Here is a 21,943-nt window from a genome sequence, read left to right on the forward strand (position 1 = left end):
TTTTATATTATAATAGCATTCAATGACAAGATTATTGTATTGCTATTTTTTTCTTTTTTTAGAAAGTTCCTCCTTCTCAACAAATGGAGACTAACGAAGGATAAAAGTATCGTCTTCCTTTGTAATGCCAACGAATAACTATTTGTTTGACCTCGTGGTTTTCATTCATTTCATTGACAGAATACGTTCCAGAGTCGATAAAAACAAATAAATAACGTCTACGTGTTCATAAACAAGTTTAATATCCACTTTACAACGACAGAAGATTTTTGGATTAGCAATGATCCAATAAACAATTTTTCTTATCCCCTCAAATAAAAAAAAAAAGATTTCTGGATGTGGGGACTGTAATGGTGTACGCCTTGTATATTTGATTATACTGGCCGTTCGTTATTTTGTGTATATACAGTGTGCTGCAACAATGAATGTATTATTTAATGATGAGAAATAGTGTACAGGAATAATTATTGTGATTTACAAAGAGACAGTAATGTTTTATCTCAATTTTGCTACCAAGATTGATTACTACTACAGTATGTCTGTTTATAGCGTTTTAAGCAATTAGCTATTTATTCTACTCGCATAGTGAGTGCCTGTAAGATTTGTTTCTGTAATAACACTTCAAGGAAAAAAAATTAATAACAAATTGGCCAATGCATTGTTAAGTAGATAATTGGGATTTAAATTTTATGAAATATTAATTGTTAACGTAATTGTTGCATGATTTCTTTTTTAGTTTTTATATGTATAATAGTCTGATTTTTTCGGTTAAATCGAGTTAAAAACAATACTCTTGTTCTTATCATGGTTAAAACAGAATTTATACTTGAAATTATAGAAATTCTTTGAAACTATTCAAAGTATTAAGTTGATACAATTTGTACACAGAAAATTGTGCCAAATTTTCATATTTCACATTTCAAAATTTGGAAAAAAATCAAATTTTATCAATATTTGCAAGCAGTTATTGTTAAGTCTGATGTGTAATTATGTGTCAACTATCCCTTTTATGGAATTTTAGTGAATTTCATGTTTACAAAAACAAGGAGAACTTGTGTTTTCGTATGTTCTCCATTAAGACGTTTACTGTTGTTACTGGAAAAAAAAATAAACATTACCTTTGTTTTAATGTTGTAATTTTGTATTATAACAATTATATAACTTGAATATAGTAAAATAAATCATTTCTACTTCTTAGATAAAACTAAACAGTACTAAACAAAAGTTTAGCTTTTAATTATTCTATAAAAATTTAATTCATATAATTTTACAATATTAAGCAGACGTTTGGAAGCTTTAAAACTAAAATATTAATCAAACGTATTGTAATTTAAAAAAAAACTGTGTTACGTTCTTACGATAAGAGTAATGAAACATCGTAAAATTCGAATTTATTTTTATAGGATAATGTATAAGAATTTTTTTCTTTTGTCATATAAAATTCGTGGTCATAAAATGTTGTATCATAAAAATAACAAATATCTTTCTTTGTATTCATAAGTTCTTTCTATATAGATTATTATTTCTTTTATAATATTTTATGATCTATAAAATATAACCGACTGTTAAAAATTGAAGTAAGAAAAGAGATACAGATACACCATTAAACTAACCACAATGAAGTAACTGAATTTTCTGATGTATATTTCTTTAAAATTCTGATGATCTACAATATTCGACATAAGTATCAAGTAAGTTCAATTTTCTTAATACACGAAAATATTCAGAATCAATTTTATAGTGATGAAAAATTTAATTTCCTTCAGTCTATCGGACATTTCAAAAAAGTTCGATTAAAAAATATTGAAACTACGAGATGAATTTTTGCAGATAATTTAATTTTTTCGGGTTTTTTTTTTAAAATCCCTTCCTTTAATCTATTTTTTCTTTACCATTTTCGTGTAAAAATGTCATCCCAATTATGCAAATTTAATGGATAGAGTGATTAACCGAATCACTTATTGTAAAGTTAAAAGTAATTATATTTTGTTTGCTATTATTCTGCTTTAGATAAACAGGAAAAGCTAAACATCTTTAAAAATATATTTTATAAAGGTTTATCTTGAATATTTAAAGTAGAAGAATATTGATTTTCTATAAAAAAACAGTAAAAGTTTTTTTATCTCGTCTATTTTTTTATTATTATTTTTTCATGGTAAATACAGTACGTTTGCTGTTACTGCAATTCTATTGATGATTATTTTATGATTGTATACAAATTTAATGTGGATTAAAATACTGTTAAATTATAGTTTCATTAGTTTAGAAGTTGTTATTTTCAGGAATAAATTGAAGCTTTCAATCATAAAAGACTTCTAATCATTTCATCTCTTAGCCAAAGGGGTTCGTGATCTTTTACAATGTCTGATGCCTCTGAAACGATTTTGCAATAACTGAAGCGTTTTAAGGTAAAATGTTTATCTTTGTATTATAAACTTTTATTTTTATTATTATTTTTTAAATAATACTGAAGTTGTATTGCTAAAACACTCTATGAGGTCAATTGCTTTTTTAACATAGAATACATTTAATACTGATAGTGGAGCGTTATCCTTTGGGAAAAAAGAGCAATTGCCCGAGGACCCCACCGACAGGGGCCCAACCCAGTCTTTATATAAAAAAATATTTTCCCCAAAAAATTCTTCCGGAGAAAAACGAAGTCAACATTGTACATGGAGCCCCCTAATTTAAATTCGCCTGGGTATCATGAAGTTATAACATGCCACCGGATACTGTATAGTAATAGTATAGTTCATGATTATTACTAGAGCTTGGTAATATATCAAAAGTTTTTAAAAACTCGGATAAAAAGATAATAAAATATTTGATGATATATTTTACTGAGTTGTAAAAATATATTACGTCGTTCGAACTCGCTGTTTACTAAGCTTTATTAATATATATTTTATGACTTCTAATAATTATATTTCATAAATTGAATAAAAATATTTAGTTTTGTAATACGTATAATGCTATAAAGATTTGGACTCGATATGATTTATTAAAGTAAACTTCTGGTGATAAATGTCGTTAGATTTTACCATTGACAAAAAAATTTCTCTGTCAAAACTATTAGAAGATCCGACAAATTTTCGAAAGACATTGCCATGAGTCTTGGGAGCAAAGTCATGTGACCTACATAATAAAAAAACGTTTATCACGTGGATACTGTCAGTGCTCTGATGGTTTGGACAGATATATTTTATTAGGAGCATGTCAGTAAACTAGATAAAGGGGAACAATGAGTGTTCAAAGACGATCATTTTACCGGAGGCAAAATATGGAAAATGTCATTGAATGTTTTCTAAGACTGTCCAGTAAGTGCTCGAGGCTTTATTCTGTTTGTTGTTTAATATTATAAGCAGTGTTGACACACTTATTGACCTTCGATGTGTTGCCTCAGGTAATTGTATCACTGTCAATATATGTTCAAAGGAATGTTTTTCATCTATCGTCCCTACAGATATAATATCTGCAGAGTCTCAATAAAGAGACAGAAGCTGATTTTTTATCCTTCTACCAGCTCTAGCCCCCAGCTGTCTCTGTTAGGAAATATTTCATTTCCTTCCTTAGCTTCAATATGTACACGTCTTTCGTCGTTCTTCTAAAAGAGGAGACGTCAGATGACATGTCTCCACTCTTTGCCTGCTGGATCACCAGGGCATGAACGAAGACCCGCTACCATCGTTGCCATGGTTACATAGGGTGTGTAAAGGGGAAGAACGGAGGGGAAAAGGATTTTCTCAAGCGATGGCTACGAATAATGTCGTTTGCAGTCTTGCTTCGATCGATCGTAGTTGTTGACTTACTCCTATGTTCTGTTTATTTAACCCGAGTTAAAATGGTAAAGACCATCACTAGTAGTTGTCCAATGGGCCGATCCCTTGTTTTTCGCTTTATTACGGAAATATTTTCCTATTCTGATGGGTAATTAGTAAAGTGTTTAAAGTTCGCCTGGCTGGTGGAAATGACAGGATATCCTGTTACAAAGGAAGGTTTCAACTTTAAGTATGTAAAGGATTCAGAATTTCAATAGAAATAAACTTTGTTATTTGCCATTTAACTTCTGTTGTCAGACCGCTTTTAGATAACACAAAGATAGTTCTTAAAATATACATTTTTATGGGTACAATGCTGTTCTTGGCTAGCATTAAATATATTTTACTTAATTTTACGTTAAAAATTAATAATATAAACAAGCAAAGAAATAAAAATTTAAAAAAAGAAAGAAAAACATTAAAATTTCATCAAAAATAAAGCTTAAAATGCTATAAAGAGAAATAATTTAAGTTTTCTTAAATTGAATAATTTAAGCATACTTAGCGAAATTATTTCTTCATTTATTCGCTTATATAATTTAATATTTTATTAATTTCGAATCATTTATAAAATCAACAATTAGAAAACAAATTTATGTAACAAAATATTATTCAATATTTCTTTTTATACTTAGATAAACATTCATTTTCAGTGAATAGTGCTTAATCAAGGATATAAAAATAGAAACAAGTTGTTTCCAAAAGAAAATAATCGTGTGTCTGTGCTCGAAATTAGTTTATAAAATAATTTGTTCTTATTATTTTCATCTTAGTTCGTAATTTGCCAAACAACTCGGAAATATTGAAGAAAAATTTTGCACATAATAATTTAACCTTAGAAAATTCCTTCTATTCATATAATAAATTAGGAACTACTTATTAATAACCCATACTATGGCATCATAAAGCTTACAAGAGATTATTGGTATAATTACTTTCTTAGATGATTAAACAGATTAGAAATAATGCTTTTAATTAATAGTAATATAACTGAAAGGTTTCTTTAATTAGCTACCAAATGAACGTTTATTTTCGTGGATAATGGCAAACTTATACGAATAATTATGTATAGTAGAGAATAAAACGTATATACTGAATATAATAAGAAATAATTAAGCTATTGTTAAGTAAAATTTACTCTATTATGTAAGATTTCGATATTAAAAAAACTTTTTAAACCGAATAGTTGGGCGTTTTCAGTGAAACTTCAAAAGAATAATTAGAAACAAAGATATGGATAATGACGCTCATAACTAAGGACTAATCGATAAGAAATAAAAAAAGGAGCATTACTATTTTAACAAGCTATAACAGGGAAAAAAGGCATGTTTTAAGGTAAATATATCCATGCATGTAAAACCTTTCAGAAAAAAATTTTTATCAGAAAAATAAATATATATATATAAACATTCTAGAGCTATTCTCGATATTTCTGTAATGTAATGTATACATATTACGTCACAGAAACATCAACAATGCCTCTAAAAGAGTTGAACATATTAAAGTTTTCGCGTATTCTCTAGAGAATTTAGATTCCTGTAAACAAGAAGATACGCAGGATAATATCACTACACCAAAGAAACATAAATACTTAAAAAGAACATCAAAATAACAGTTAGTATTGTATAAGTTTAAATTTCAGTTTAAATGTAATATTAAAGTGTAAATATATTTTTTTTAAATATAACTGTTTATTTTATAGATTTTTTAGAGAGAATTGCTTTTAGCATTATTATCAATCACTGTTGTGTGCATGATGATGCATTTTATAATTATCTTAGTAAATGTTGTTGGAAAAGTCAATTTATCTTAAAAAATATTTTTATGATTTTTTTACTAAATCAATATTTGATTTACTTTTAATATTTATTATGTTAAAATAAACTTAATACTAAATACAATTTAATCGCTTTTAATGTAGGAAATCGTTATGTTTTGTAAAGAAAATTTTGTTTTTCCTAAGAGGGCATTTTCTGCTTTTATTCTTTCTACTAATACTGAAAAATTTCTGAAAATCCGATAAAATTGTTTCGTGTATTGACTTTAAGCTATGTGTTATTCGCGTGTACTAAAAAAAGGAAATCCAATAAAAACATTGCATTTTTCGATATTATTAAATGGAGATTTGGTAATTGTAATTGTTATTCACATGAGGAATTCGTTAATTGGATTTCGTTAACGATTTTTTTGCATATGCTTTTCAAATGTAATCTCCATATGTTTAGTGAATTAACAAGTCTTTTAATCTTAAACTTACCGATGACAAATCTCAGAAAATTAACACGTAAAATGGTGTCAGGGAGATATAACGTCCATTGCCATGACACGAAAAGGGCGGATTCTTCCTAGTCCTGTTTTTACCAAACTTTTTTAAAAAGGAAACGTAAGATAGCAATATATCTTTGACGGATCTTGATACATTAGAGTTGAAATCTTTTGATTTTTTGTTTTGTTTTCTCTGTTCTAGAAAGGAAAATCTTAAGAGAATTGTAATCTTGTTTTCCATACTCTAGAACTAGTCTCTGATTCGTACAGAATACAATCAACTTCAATGGATCAATAGAAAAAGTAAAAGAAAGTTCTTTTCAGACCTATATAAAAATTAACATAGAATGACATCGATAACTCGATCCTCTTTTCCGTTTTTTCGGATGTTAGAAAACTGACGGATGTTTCTTTTTCACAAAAAAATTCATAGCTGCATGATTTTTTATATAAACAAGGTACACGGACAAGGGCAAAAACTTCGGGGGCTCGATAAATCACTTTTGTATTTTAGAACCTGTCTTATGCACGTAAATCTAATTTTTCACGCATGACAAAATTTTGAAAAGATTCCGTGATGTTTATTTCTTTCCTATACACAAAACTTGTAATCAGTCAAATCTTAAATGGTTTGTTTGTTTGTCTGAAATGTCTGCTCATGAAACGAATCTCTGCTAAATTTCAAAAGAATCTGATAAAGTTTAATTTCGGTAACCGTTCTGGATCGATTATTCAGTTTAAAGTCAAAGAGAACTTTTATGTTTTGCTTCTCTATCGTAGCAAATAAATTACTTTCCTAACTAATAATAATAAATATATGTATATACGAAAGTAAAAGTAATGTCTTAGTTGTAGTTTTGTATATATTCTGTTATTGAAAGCATCAATGTATGAAGACTTACGTGTACTTTGCGCTGTATAAATCTGAATTTTTAAAATGAAACAGCGATAGTCAAATGACTTAAAACAGGAGAAGCTGCTGGACTTATCAGATTTTACAGCATGCTAGAAAGATAGTGTTATCAATGTATTACACCTATCTTGAATTTTTAGATTTTTATTTTTGTAGCAAACCTTTTAGTAATTATTTTATAACGAGCTCCAAAACTACATAAGGAAAATGATGAGTGCTATATTCGATTTAATACGATGATTAGAGGTTTTGATACCACATAAGTTCAAAACTTTTTTCTTTCATTTGTATATTATTAAAATGGTTTTGTATCATATGATAATAGTAAACGTCTAAATTTAGAAATTACTTTTTAGCGTGATCAACTTTTGTTTGAAATTTAAACTTATATTTTCTTCTGATATTCGTCTATTTATTCGAACGAATCGGTTTGATGAAAGAGCATCTGTCAAGTTTTCCTTGTTTACAAATAAGACTATAATGGACACGCTTGTATTTTACATATATATGCAATATTTTTAATGATAAAAAATTTGTACGTATTTCTTTTTAAATATATATCCGATGTGTAATAATGTTTACTTATATAACTGCAGTTTTCATTATTTAATGAAATTGATAAATTAATATCTGAATCTTTTCTAAACTTCCAAGTTATATAGGCTATAATTAAATTCTTGAAAGCATTAATATAAGTAAAACTTTAAAACTTGTCCAAAACGGAAACCTGCCAAGCCGGAAAAAATATTTGGTACGATTTACAACTGTATTTATAACATTTAATAAAAATATAATATAATTTCTTACAGTAAAATTTAGTTATTTTTATTTTTAAAAAAATCTTAATTTTTACTACACTTTTATTTTTAAACACTACATTTTTTTCCTTGTTTAAAATAAATCTAAAAATGATACGCACGCGATTTAATTGCACAAGAAAAAATTCTTAATAAAGTCCAAATTTATATAATTTGTCATATCGTAATGCATGTATCTTTTTATACTTAAAATATACTTTTTATACGACGCTTTAATTACACGAAAGTTTCTTGGAATTATTCTCTTGTAACTTTCTTCTTGGGAATAATATAAGCATGCGTAATGATATTGATTAAAACGGAAATTTGTCAACTGACACTGATGAATGACAGAAATTGCTGGTTATATTCAGGTTCATTGTTCCATTTGAAAAGCTTCGAATTTCCTCAAAGGAATTTTCTTAAATATCCACACAAAACGTTAATTAGTAATAATTTTCATAATTTCATTTATCTTTTAATCCTATATTAACTTCATGTAATGACCCTTAAAAATTGAAAAACTTGCTGTAAGAAATGTATTTTATCATCTAGAGAATGATAACGTTATAATAAGATCTTCAGGATATGCACGCTGCATTAAACTTTACTGGGCAAAGTTAAAAATATATATATATTCTGATATGTACTTCTTTTTTAAATTCAAATTTTGGTTGTATTAAATTTCGGTATTACATAATTATGCGAGAGTTACTAAAAAGTCAATAAAAGAAAAGTGTCTGAAAGTTCTTGGAATATTTTCAACATATATCAAGTTTGTTACTTTCTAGCAGCTTCTGTAATATTAAACTTATGCTTAATTATTATTCTAGACAGTTTCGAGCTGTAGAAAAGCTTGTATCAGTATAGCGTGCTGTACAGGATAGAATCAGTGTACTCCTTCAAATTTTCCACGTTATCCGTGAAAGCATGACAATTATCGGCGAGCTGTCAGAATCTCATTTATCTAATTTATGAACTTATTTGGCCCTGGATCGAAGCCAAAATTTACTCATTTAACGAATATTCTATTCCTACAGAATTATACCATCAGATTTGGCTGGTGAAGTTTTTATTGATAGCAGAAAAATCTGTTTGGTTCAGATTACATAATGATCGAATATAAAAATTTACAAATTAAATTTAAAAAATTAACAATAATAAGATTTTATTTATGTTAATTAAATTAGACTAATAGCAATCAGTTGAAATTAGTTAATAGCATTTAAAAGTAAATATGAATGAATAATCAATACTTATTAATTAAAAAGATGCTTAATTTATAATAATATACTTATTATTAATTAAACATTATCATTAACATATTAAAAAAAATATATTTTTTAATTACTGAATTTTTATTTTATCTGATTTGATTAGCTTCATTGCAGTTTTTAATAATTAAAATAATTATATTAAATTATTTTACATTTTTATCATTTTGTGTTTGAAAAATTGTAAATATTTCTTACAAATTCTGATATATTTTTAGATTTGAATTATTTCGATTATTTTCTCAAAAAAATCGAAAAAAATAAATAAAAATCGTGACAAAGAATACGTTTACATAATATAAAGTTCAAAAATTTTCATATATTTTAGCGATATCGAACGATATATCTTTGGAATAATATGCACGCTCAGAAACATAGAAACTACTACACTTGCTGATAAGATAAATTTCGTTTCATTATAGTAATGGTTTATTCCTTAAATATACCCCTCAAATCTACAAGATAAATTAATTTTATATAAATATTTAATTAAAATAATTTCTTTTTATCCGAATTCATTACGTAATTTTTAATTGAATAACGTTCAATGTTCCGGTTTTAAAGATAAAGTGAAAGAGAGGGAGGGAGAAGAAAGAAAGATTAAATTTCTCTGGATTTGCTATTTTTGCTTCGATTTTTAAGCTATTAAGTTAGAGGTGTGGCTATAGAGACATGTCTTACATTACTGCATAAAATTACATCTATATTTCACAATGTTATACTGGGAAGAAGTATCCGTGATAATGTAAAATCACTGCCAAAACCTTAGATCATTGTAAGTTATTGATTGATAAAATGTTCATAGAAGAATTACCAATATAAGAAATTTGCTATTTAAGGAAATTAAATATCGATTTTTAAAGGTAGAAAAATTTTACTTAATACTTGGAATATTTTTCGAAAATATTATTTTTATACTAAAAAATAATTTATTCTTCTTCCTTAAATAAATATTCAATAAGTTCATGTTTAATGGCTTCTTTTAAAATGTAATTATTATCAAACTAATCACTAACTTTCATTTTCTTTAATTTGATTAGTTATATTGCACTTACTAATATAATTTAAATATTCAATATTCGAAGCTGTATAAAATTTATGGAAATTCACTTTAATTTATTTTATCTTGTTTAAATAGTTTACAAAGTTAAGTGCAAACATTTATTTACGGATTTAATATTTGTTGAAGAGGATGTATTGAGGAATACACAAAAACATAAGTCTCTCTCTCGTGTAGTGACTTTTGCAGGTGTTTCAATTTTACGCTAAATATTTTTTTCTACTTTATATTTTTTTCCCCTTGAAGAAACGAAGAATAATGACATTTCCCTTCCAAAATTTGAACTTCTTTATTTCACAAAACTAAGTGATTTCCTATTAAGAAAATTAATGAAACGTAAAAAAAAAGAATTTAAGTAAGCTTCTGCTCTCACTCTCTCTGACTGCATCATATTGATTTTTTTTAAATGGTGAAGATTTCAGATGCCATTAGCACCTGCATTTTCCTGATAAAGAAACTTGACTTGTAAGAAGTACCTAGTCAACGGGTGAACTGCTACAAAACTCATTTTGAATCAAAAATAGCCTCATTCACCATAAGGATATCAACTGTAGAGTAATTAATTATTCACAATGTATTGCTTCATCTGAATATTTTCTGTTAAGAATCAAACCAAAAGAAAGTGGTTTGTGAATAAGTTGAAAGCTTGTTTCCCGTTTTCTCATTAGACAAACTTAGACTTTTTTTCTAAAGTTGAAAAGATAATCACAATGATCTGAATCGGTGATTTGACGACATCGACTGGTATAGCTGTAGATAATAGCAATGCAAATTACATTTACAATGCCTTCCGTTGAAAGATATTGCATTATTCTATAGTCATCTTACGAAATACTTCTTCGGAAGAGTTGCTTTCACTATTTTTTTCTTAAGATTAATGTAAAGTAATCGTCCCTTTCCATTTATTTCTTTTATCAGGGTAATGTTTCTATCGACATTTGAAATTCATAGAAGTTGTATAAATTAATGAATCTAAAGAAATAATGAGTTTCTTTAAGCAAAAAAACAATAAATATTTTCATAAGCAAAAATTAATTCTAATCATTAAGAAGTCATTCTCTTATTTGTTTAACTAACTTATAATGAAAACAATGCATAAACACGGCATACTTATGTAAACAAAAATTTCGAAAATTAATCAGCAAATATAATTATGATATAAATAATTATATTTGTTTACTCAATAAAATGAATTTTCATTAATTATCTGATTTATAATATTGACGATATCTATTGAATATTTAATAAGTTTTCAATAGAATTTTTATAAAATAATTTATTTAAAATTGTTAATTAATAATTTTTAAATATTTAATAATTTAATACATATGTAGTAAAATAAAATAAAATATGTAAAATCTTTTGTAATCGTATAAAATTTTAAAATTTCAAGTAGTTTTAAATTATTTTGGATCTAAAAGTAATTAATTTTATATTAACATTTTAACACGAAATTTAATGTAACTTTAAATAGATGATGTTTGTTTAAAATATTTTTATGCATTTTTTCTCGAATTTATATTATAAAATTTGATCTGTTTAAAATTAATTCAACAAATTTTCTGCTTCATAAAATTCCTATCGAGTGAAAACGAATGGACAGAAAAGTAATCCTAGAATATACACGGATAGGAGAAAAATCAACTGGGATTTATCTAGTCTAAAATTTATCAGAATGTCGATACATTCTGTCACTACAATTTATATCTTTTATATTAGAAAATTTTCTTTCATAAAATATAATCATTTTTACATTCAGTTATTGTTTATAGAAACTTCTAATATATTTCATTGTGATGTTTCGTATAAACTAATCCAAATCCTAAACAAGTTCCCAATTTATTATTAAGGAACATTAAAAGAGAAACTATAAAACACTTGTAAATCTTTATATGTAAAGTAAAATTAATAAATCACTATTAAAAATTTGTACTGACGAATTGCGCGAAAAGATAGCCGAGAAAGAGTGAAGCATTGCATTTTCATATGCTTCAGAAAATTACAACTAATATATTATGTATAGCAGTTTACAGGAAATTTCTTAGCGATAAATGAGGAACATAAGTACCTATAAACAATAACACCTCTACTATATATCACAGATATTTATTGCGGCCATATCTCTCGGCAGTTATGTCACTCCTTCTGTGAAGATGGTTGGCCTCTATAACTCGTTCAAGAGACTAGAAAAATCAATGATTTGTTTAGTAAACCTAACTACTGTTCAGACCACCGAGAGAGCTGCTTGGAAGACGGTTTTGTTTATTTTTGCCTTTTGTAGATAAGTGGCAGGTTTGGTCCCCTTCGCTTCTATCGTGTACCTCTAGGGATCCAGTGATGTAGAGGACTATCTTAAACTACTAGTGTGCGAGAGACAGACAAATGTTGCCAGAAAAGAAATTACACCAGTGTTGGCTTATTTCCAAGCACGAAAGCAGACAATGGAAGAGATGGTACCATACTGTCTGGAGTCACTGACTTTCATTTCTAGAACAGATTTCTGCTATTAATATCGTATTACTCAGCTGAGTGTTAGGAAAAAATCCCCCATGCACTGTTCATGACTTATTGTTTTGTATTACTTTTGATTTTTAGAATTTTTTGTCAATAGGAAGAGCTTATATTAAACGAATTGTCTGTATTTATCTCTTCATATTTATTTGGTAACGAAGTTTTGAAACCTTACTTCAAAACGTGTAAAGAAAAAAATATAGTAACGGCTTATACTTTGGTTAGTTTTTGAATTATTTACTATCTTTGTTATCTTCCCTAGAGCTATTTTTCTTTTATAAAAACATTTCTGCTTTCAACCAAACAATCTGACAGAATTTGAGCGCATTTTTCATTTTATATATAAATTGCAATCATACTTAATTGAACATTTGATAAATACAACTAACAATAATTTATGTTGTTATAGCAAACTTTTTATAACTTATTTTTTAGATAATACAGAGTTTTTTTTAAAAAAAACAACAACTAGAAATTTTAAACAATATATAATATTTGGATAGTAGAATCTCTCGTTAAACAAATAAAACTAGTATTTTTTTACTTACTACTTAATTAACTTTTTAATTAAAACATGTTTTTATTATTTGATCATTATCCTTCTGAAATAATTCCTTTTAGTATCGGAATTTTATTAAGAGTGATATATGAAATGCATTTAATCGTTTATTTCTGAGGATAATTAACTTCAGAGAATACAGATACAAGTTAAAGTAGTAATTGAGATTGATGTGATTTGAAATAACAACATTAGAGTCCTTCAACAACTTCAAACACAATCAAACTGGTCAAACAATCATTTTACAGCTCTGCAGTTGCAAAAGCAGATCAATACAAAGTCGAATCGACAAAGAAATCATATTTGGAGAAAATGGCCAGAACAGATTTGACAGTTTTTCAACCAGCATTCTTGTTACTGTCTTCTCTCGGAAGTTGATAAAAGAAGGCGGATCTGGTAATGAGAAGAAGCTACGGACAGTCAAGTGATTGAACGATTGTCTCCGGGGATGTCCAGTAATCGGTGCCTCATTAAACCAGAGGAAAGCTCACTAAAGTGAAGACGGGAGGATGAAGTTGTCCGAGATTCTACTACCACCATTTAACACTCACTTTCCTTTCAAAGTCACATTCTAATTCTGTCACCTTAAAGATAATCCTGTGTGGTAGATGTACTGATCCTCTTAACGTGACAGGGTTATATGTCAGTTAGACATCAAGACATGCTCACTAACCGTTTGATAATAGCCTTCGATCGTTAAGGTGTGATTGTGGCTAGGGTGTTGTAAAAGAAGATGCTCTTCACTTGTTCTTAGCTTTTTTACCTTAAATTCGATTTACTAAAATTGGCTACGATATAATTCATTCGAATGTTTATTATTTATATAAAGTTTATTAATAAGATATATATATATATATATATAATTATATGAATAAACGATTTCTTTATAATCGTTAAACTCGTACGCATTATAAAGTGGCAAAAAATAATTTAAATTTTAAAATATTATTTTAGATAATTCTATAATGTACCGATTTATAATTTAAAATGTTAAATCAATCAACTAAATACATTTAAACGAAAAATTGAGTAATCTAAAAGGACTATATTAGCAAATAGTATTTATATTTTTCAAATTAATGTATAAAAAACATCCTTTAATGGCTATTGATTTGTTAATGCGTAAATGAAATTTTGTAGTTATACTTTACTAAAAGGGAAACTATTCGAAGTTGTTATTAATAAACTTCTTTACCTGAACTCTGTCGACCTGCGTGTGTGTTTGTTTAGGAAAAGAGGAACTCATTTGAAACGTGGCTTCAATGGAAGAGATTAGAAAATGTTGTTAGCTAGCAGATGACGAGCGAGTATTAAGAATATTAAATAAGAAAAACTCCCAACAGATTAAAAAAGAAAGATTTTTCAATCGATATTCGTGCATTCTTTTCTCATTTGCTGATTTGACAAAATGTAGATTATATATTTTTTTAAAAATATTTAGTTATGTAAAGGTATTTTTATCATTTTGACATTGATCTTACATTAAAACATTCTCTTCTTATGAATAAAAATATCAATCTAGCTGGTAATATTCAAAAACTAAGAATTAAATTTTGGGAATTATTTTATATATATTCAAAAATTAATGAATTTTAATTTTAAAATAACTCTAATTAACATACTGAGAATGTTAAATATAAATTTCTATATGTAAAATAAATATAATTTTATATAATAATAAAGAAAGGTACCATATTTTATTCTATAAATAAATATTTAAATATGAAATATGACTTTGGAAGATTTTGAATAAAAACTTCAATATTATAAATTCATGATGATTCCCTTATAAAATATATATGTATAAAATATATGTATATTTATGTTCTAAATTTATTTAATATTTTATAATATGTATTTTTGAATAGTAAATTCCATTTGTTAATATTTTTATACATACGAAATAAATTTTAATTAATCGTTAAAACAGAAATTAAGTTGGCTAATAGCGTAACTGCTACTTATAACAATAATTAAAATAGGAATCAATGAGAGAAACATTTACCCTCGCTGTTATTCAGATACCAATAGTCTAAATATTGAATGTAAATCAATAGTTACTCATACTACAGTAAAGCCAAGCAGGAAAAGTTATTCTGCTTGAGTTATCAGTGATTATATTTGGATAATTCTTGGCAATGTCACATGTTTAATGTGTCCCAGAAGAGCAAGGACAATGAAGCGTCAACAAATTACTTGTTAGTTCTTTCATGTTGTGATCAGAACAGAAAGACGAACAGAGTTCTACCGATCAGCTTTGTTTACAGAATAGCTAGTCCACTTCCTAATTGGCAGACAGTTGATGAAAGGTGTCATGTTTGTATTGTTGTAAAGTATTACATTTAACAATCACAAAAGAGAGTAAAGATTAAAAAGAAATTAGTTTATCTTGCACCGATTTTAACCGTTAATTAAGAATTGACTAACAAATTTTCACCACTCTTTTATTTCTACGTGTATTATTTTTCAACGTTTATTCTTTCATTCACATTCTCTAATTATATTTATAAATATTAACATTTTAATAAAGAAAGCGATTAAATAAGGTTTATTATAAAAATTGATTATGCTATTTTTTTAATATCTGATTTGATAATATGGTATTATATTTTGCAATAAGGAGTAAAATTACGTCTAATATCAAAGTTGTTATTATAAGAAGACTGTCAACTAGGGTGTGGTTTTTGAAGTTCAGTATTTTGCCTACTAGACAAATTGTGGAGAGAGTCGTGTGGATGAAAGAAATTCATACTTGATTTATTGACCTGAAAAGATATTTTTCATCATTCGAAGATTATTCTACCGAGAATTATGGTGTTACAGGTAATGTATATATTCGATTTTAACGATTTCTTTGAATATTAACGCTATTCCAGAAATGCCAAAAATACTCTCCACTTTTATATAAAAAATGTTTAAAATGCCGAGAGTTTTTGTACAAATCTGCATAATGGTTTCAAATATTTTGGATATTTTTACCAAAAATGTTTAAAAAATGTTTCGACCAAGTGAAAATTACGCTTATGGCGAAATCTGTAATTTAATTAGTACATTTGTAAATTGACATTACTTTGATTAAATTGTTTAAATAATTGAACAGAATTTATTCATCTCATAGAATCAAAGTAAAGCCAATACGATAAAAGTTACGTTTATATTGCTGATGATTAATGATACGAAAGTGCAAATTTACTTTTTCTGTAACGATTCTTGGAGAACTTTCAAGAATTTTACGAATGAACATTTCTTTTAAAATTTAATTTCTTTATTCTATAATGCTACTTTATGGCTTTGGTATATACGATTACAAAGTATTGCATTTTATTAGCAGAACGGCTGTAAGGGGGAAATGGTGTAAACAGAAAGATTTTTCCAACTTTAATTTTTCGTAAATAAGTTAATTTTAAAGAAAAATTAATTTAATAAATAATTACGTATAATCTAGTTAGAATTTACATTACAAGTACAGCTGATTATATTCCAAAGATTTAAAGTTAACGAGGCTGCTGAATTTTCATTAAGTTTCTCCGGGAAAAAATTGATTAAGCGTTAAAAAATGTCATTATCGTTCTTGATAATTATTTAAAGATATGAAAGCCTCTTCGGATGAATCGTGTAACAAAACCTTGTTAAAAACTTATTTCACCAAAAGCCTAGAGCTTGAAAGTCAAAGTTCTTGGTTGGTTAACGTACATTTTAAGCAGGGCATGTTATCGATTTTTCCAATACTAGGAGGTAACGGCAGAAAAATACTCCCGACCCCATCAAGACGTGGAAGTGTTGCTATTAAAGTGGCTTCCCATCATCCAACAGTAATGTTTCCTTCGGAAGGACAATGGTCAGCCTAGCGTAAAGTACTGTTTGCTCTGTTGATCACAGTTGAAAGTAACCAACGAGAAAACTAGCCACGGTAAAATCTCTTATTTAACGTTCGTGTAATAAAATGTGCACTTTAAAAGTGTTCCTAGTAATTATCAACAAGATTGCGCCAAGTTTATATTCTCTTTAGTACATCAGAAATGATTACAATAAACGTTATTATATCTAGAACTTAGAATGTTATTTCTTTTATACTGGTATATTTCATCACAAAATTAGTATAAAATTAAAATTATTCCGTCAACGTTTTTTTAAAAATTCCATTTATCAAAAATAAAATATTCTTTATGCTAGAAATTGCATTATTTCCGACACATTAAACGTCCAGAGAATAATTTGAATGGAAATGCCAAAAAGAATCCAGTCTTCTTGGCTGACTTTAAAAACAGTCGAGAATATGTTTTCTTCGGCTTTAACACTTACAAATGCAAAAAGGTTTTAAGGTGGCAAGCGGCCAAACATCAGGTAGTATGGTAGAGATGCTGCATGGCCTTCACATTGCTAAAAGCGTTTCACCATATGGAACTTTTCTCAGTGAATTCTTTAGTCGTTCTGTTTGGAGCTGTCATTGCATTGACCCAGTCAAGGAGCTTTAGGTTAGCTAAAAGCTAGAGGAGGAGGCATATATAATTTTATGTCTTGAAGCATGGAAGACATTAAAGTGTCATCTCCCAAGACGTTGAATTGTTTTTGGATCTCGCACCGAAGAGTAAAATAAATGAAAAGTACTCTGCGAGATAGAAAGAAATCAAAGTCTCTAGAGAAGCACTAAAAAATCCTTTTCTTGTTTCGATACAAAAGAAAAAACCTTAGTGCAACAACTCGAACGTTCTGGCTAGTAAAAATATACTATTGTAATATTAAAGAATAGTTTATATAAGAAATTTATTAAAATAAAATCCTTTCTAACTTTTCAAATGATCGATCGACACTCAGCAAAGGTTTTCATCTATTTATTAATAGCAGTTGAATGATATTTATTGGACACAGAAAACATTCTCGACTATTTTATATAAGCTATATTTCACCACAAATAATATACGATAGATATAGCAATATTAGAAAAAATATATCATTTCGACTTCAACGGGTTATACGACGATATGATATGCGCTTGTAAATCAGATGGTTTGAAACTTCTAGCTATCAAAACAATGGACATGTTGACCAGAAAACAAGACATCTGGTGATTTAGACTAGGACAGCTCCTATCTTGTGACAATGCAGCAATTGCGCATGCGTCGGCTTTCAGCGCTGAGTTTGTGAATGTTCTGTGGTCGAACGTGGAGTACAGTCGTGTGTCCAGCGCTGTACTCCACAGCTCCTCTTCAAACCATGTGCGGGCTTCTTTCCAATACTGTAGACTAGGACACTGTCTTATGACTCGGATAACTGTCGACGATACAAGACAATTGATCGGTGTTCGGCCAGTATAAACCAGACTTTTTGTGATAAATAACTCAAACTAATGATCAAAGAATATGTTTCCTTATATTTCTTTGATATTTTCAAATATTTTAATCAAAACGCCTAGGTGATGAGACTTAATACAATTTTTTGAAATGTTATTTATTTCAAGAACAAAGTTTTCCTTTTGTATATTATTTATTGTTAGAGGTAAGTGAAATTTTTAGTGTTAAAAACTTTTAAAGTTAAGCTTCGAGACAGAAATTGATAGTAATAAAAGATTTATTAAGTCTGCTTAGCTTCAGGTTACTCTTAAAAATTTTAACTGTTTACTCTTTTAATATTTTATTAAATTTAGTAAATAGTGGATACAGGATCTCTTAAATTTTATAAAAATTGTTCATTAATAGTCGAGAATAGTTAGCCAATTCTATAATAGGAGTCATACATTTTCGAGTTTAAGTTATAAATCATTGAGTATTGTGTCTCGTTGATGTGTTTCAGTTGTCAGCTTACTTCAGGATCGAAGAGGACCATTTTTCATGTACGAACCTCCAAACCATGTTGAGTTTTCCAACACAACGGGCACAGTGATACCGTGTTCAGCTAGGGCTACTCCTACGGCCAGCATCAAGTGGACTATGGTTGACGGGTCTCCTGTAACTGATATCCCTGGACTAAGACATCTACGTCCTGATGGATCATTGGTATTTCCACCATTTCGAGCGGAAGATTTTAGACAAGATGTCCACGCCGCCATTTATAGATGCGTAGCAACGAATCCCATAGGGACTATTGGCAGCCGAGATGTAAAAGTCCGAGGAGGTAATGTTTCCATTAGAAGAAAGTAACTTTTCTAAACTATTATCTACTTGCGTAAATGTAACTTAGATCATGACTCCATTATGAATATATCGCTCTTCCTAACTACTTTGATATTCGTATCAGTAAAAATGCGAAATTTATTCTCCGAGGGGTTATTTCGGTCTAAAAGTGGAAAAAAGAAATATATACTCGTGTACGGAATATTTAAATAGAAACCATTTTAAAATATACTATCGTGAAAAATTTTCACTAAAATCATCTTTAAAATGCGTATTAATTTTCATTTTAATGTTGTATTTTTTCTAAATATGATTATTATGCACTACAGTACATTTATTTTAGGGACAATAAGTATTGCTTTTCGTATCATCACTTGTAATTTTAAGCGAAACGAAATAATTCTACTGTAATATTTTCCCCATAAAACGCTAAGAAAGCAAAGTATAAAGGGTTGTAATTTATATTAAAAATAATAAAATACCAAGACATAAATGACATTATTAAACAATTATTATTTAGTAAATTTTGCTATCGACCTTTAACAGATACTGAATCAGCTCAGTTACTAGTATTTTTAAACTTAACTTTCTCTAAATTTATAGTTTATAATAATACATAACAACAATTAAAACGAAAAAAAGTTTAAAATAGAAGTGAATAATTTATAACATAGGAAATATTAAAAACTATATATATTTTTAATATAAAATATTATTTAGCGCCATAAAAGACACAAATTTAATCATCTATTAATATTTAATTTATGTATAATCGAAAATGTAGGTTAAATAAATGTAATTTAAGATTTTACTATTCAATAATAATATATTTAAGTATTAGAAGCATATTTATGTAAACCTATTCACAAACTAAGCCTGTATAAACGATATAATTATATATTTTTAAATTAAAATTTTTTTATATTTTATTCTCTAATTAAGATTAAAGTTTACTGACAAATACCAGTGTCAGATGACGTAAACATGTTTTCTATATACGAACATAAATTACATGATCATCTTATATAGTATATTTAATTTATTAAGCAACTTATATGAATACTTTAAACATGATTAAAATTTCATTATTTAATTCTGTATATTTATTTTATATATTCTGTGCTCTATTATTAACGTTTATTCCTCCATGCCAATTTTCTTCGAGATTATTATTGTAATTATTATTATTTTCTTTCTCTTTTGGAAATGATCCATGCTAATATCCATTTTATTATTTTGGTGCATTGCCATATCTTTTACTTTCAAACATCAATAGAGATTCATCTCTTTTGAGTCTTCTTTTTTTCTCTAACTTCTCTTCCAACTTTATCATTTTCTTCCTGTTATATAGGCCTAGTTGCTTTTCAACTGCTCAAGACATGCTCTTATAATCTCCTTTCCATTTTCTCTTTGTTCGGCCTGAACAATATATAAATTTACAAAAATTTCCTATTTTTCTCGTATGTATCAATACAGTACGTTATGTTTGACTGATCGGCATTAAGGCGTTAAATTAGATCAGAAATATCTCCTCAGTTATCTTCAATTACCAAATTTTCAAAACTCTTTCTACTTGAAATTTATTATTTTTTCCGTTATATTTATTAGTATTTTATTATAAAATATTGACGCTTAAAAATCAAGAAAAAAGTTTCTGGTATTTTTTATAAACGATTTTTTAATTATTTAAAATTTTATTATTTTAGATATAATTCTGTAATATTCATTAAATCAATTTTCATATACTAAGAGGTTTCATAATAGCTACAGACAATTTATAATTTAATAAATTCTCGATTTTTGTTTTTCAGGAAAGATTATTCTTCCTATTAATTTCTCTCCAAAACGTTTTTTTTTTCCACAAAGAATTCTTTCATGTAGAAATCTTCGAAATAAATGTAATTTCCAGTGATTTTTAAATTTAAAATAATTGAATATAAAAATTGAAAATCCATTAATTTGAATAAAATCACTCTGTGCTCTCTATTTTTCATCTTATAAATAAGTGCATTTTTGCTTCCACATGCAAATTTTGTGTACCTAAATATTAATTAATAATTTTTAAATTAATTAATAACATATTATATCAGAAAATTATAACATAACAACACGTATATAACAGAAAATTTAGGACTTATAAATGGAATTTGATGATTAACTTCGAAATTTCCGCTTAGTCATCAAGATATATTAAATATCTTTTCAATTTGTTCGTTTAATAAATTGCTCACATTTAACGTTATATTTTTAGAATAATCTGCTACCAAATTATTAAGCTCTTACACTTAAAAACATCTCTATTCACTCAATATACATTTGATAGTTTTCATATTACGTTTTAAATTTTTAAAATAATTTATTCCATCTCTAAAAATAACAGAAAAGTATTTTCATATTTGTTCACTGTGTAAAATGACCTATAAAAATTAAAATCAGATTTCAACATTTCTACACCATCATTTTAAAATTTACTTCTTAGTTTAGTAATAATCATTAATCAGCCTTTGCTGTAATTTATTGCTTCTAATTTCCAAGCCAGCTTCCGTTATGAAAGGTAAATAAAATTGATAATATCGAAGAAGTGAATTAGCATTCAGAAAAGCACTGTCAATATTCCTGATGAATGCTAATTTAAC

General features: G+C 27.2%; 2 protein-coding genes across 5 annotated transcripts in view; both read left to right on the forward strand.

Annotated features, from left to right (window-relative positions):
• The window catches only part of LOC136985435 (cell adhesion molecule Dscam1-like), a 127,628-nt gene extending 126,527 nt beyond the window's left edge, over positions 1-1,101 (forward strand). Inside the window, exon 27 of the mRNA XM_067282720.1 lies at positions 63-1,101. The gene's annotated coding sequence lies outside the window, so the exon portion shown is untranslated. The remainder of the gene's footprint in view (positions 1-62) is intronic.
• Positions 1,102-17,728: 16,627 nt separating this feature from the next.
• Positions 17,729-21,943, forward strand: part of LOC136985432 (cell adhesion molecule Dscam1-like) — a 79,777-nt gene continuing 75,562 nt past the window's right edge. For 2 of the 4 annotated variants that reach the window (XM_067282713.1, XM_067282714.1), the window contains exons 1-2: positions 17,729-18,693; positions 18,988-19,308. In XM_067282713.1, the coding sequence (XP_067138814.1) occupies positions 18,639-18,693; positions 18,988-19,308 (376 nt within the window). In that variant the 5' untranslated portion in view covers positions 17,729-18,638. The remainder of the gene's footprint in view (positions 18,694-18,987; positions 19,309-21,943) is intronic. The other 2 variants (XM_067282715.1, XM_067282716.1) reach the window with 1 other exon arrangement.

Source organism: Centruroides vittatus, unplaced genomic scaffold, assembly GCF_030686945.1.
Source record: "Centruroides vittatus isolate TY-2023 unplaced genomic scaffold, ASM3068694v2 contig_970, whole genome shotgun sequence".
NCBI classification, from domain to species: domain Eukaryota; kingdom Metazoa; phylum Arthropoda; class Arachnida; order Scorpiones; family Buthidae; genus Centruroides; species Centruroides vittatus.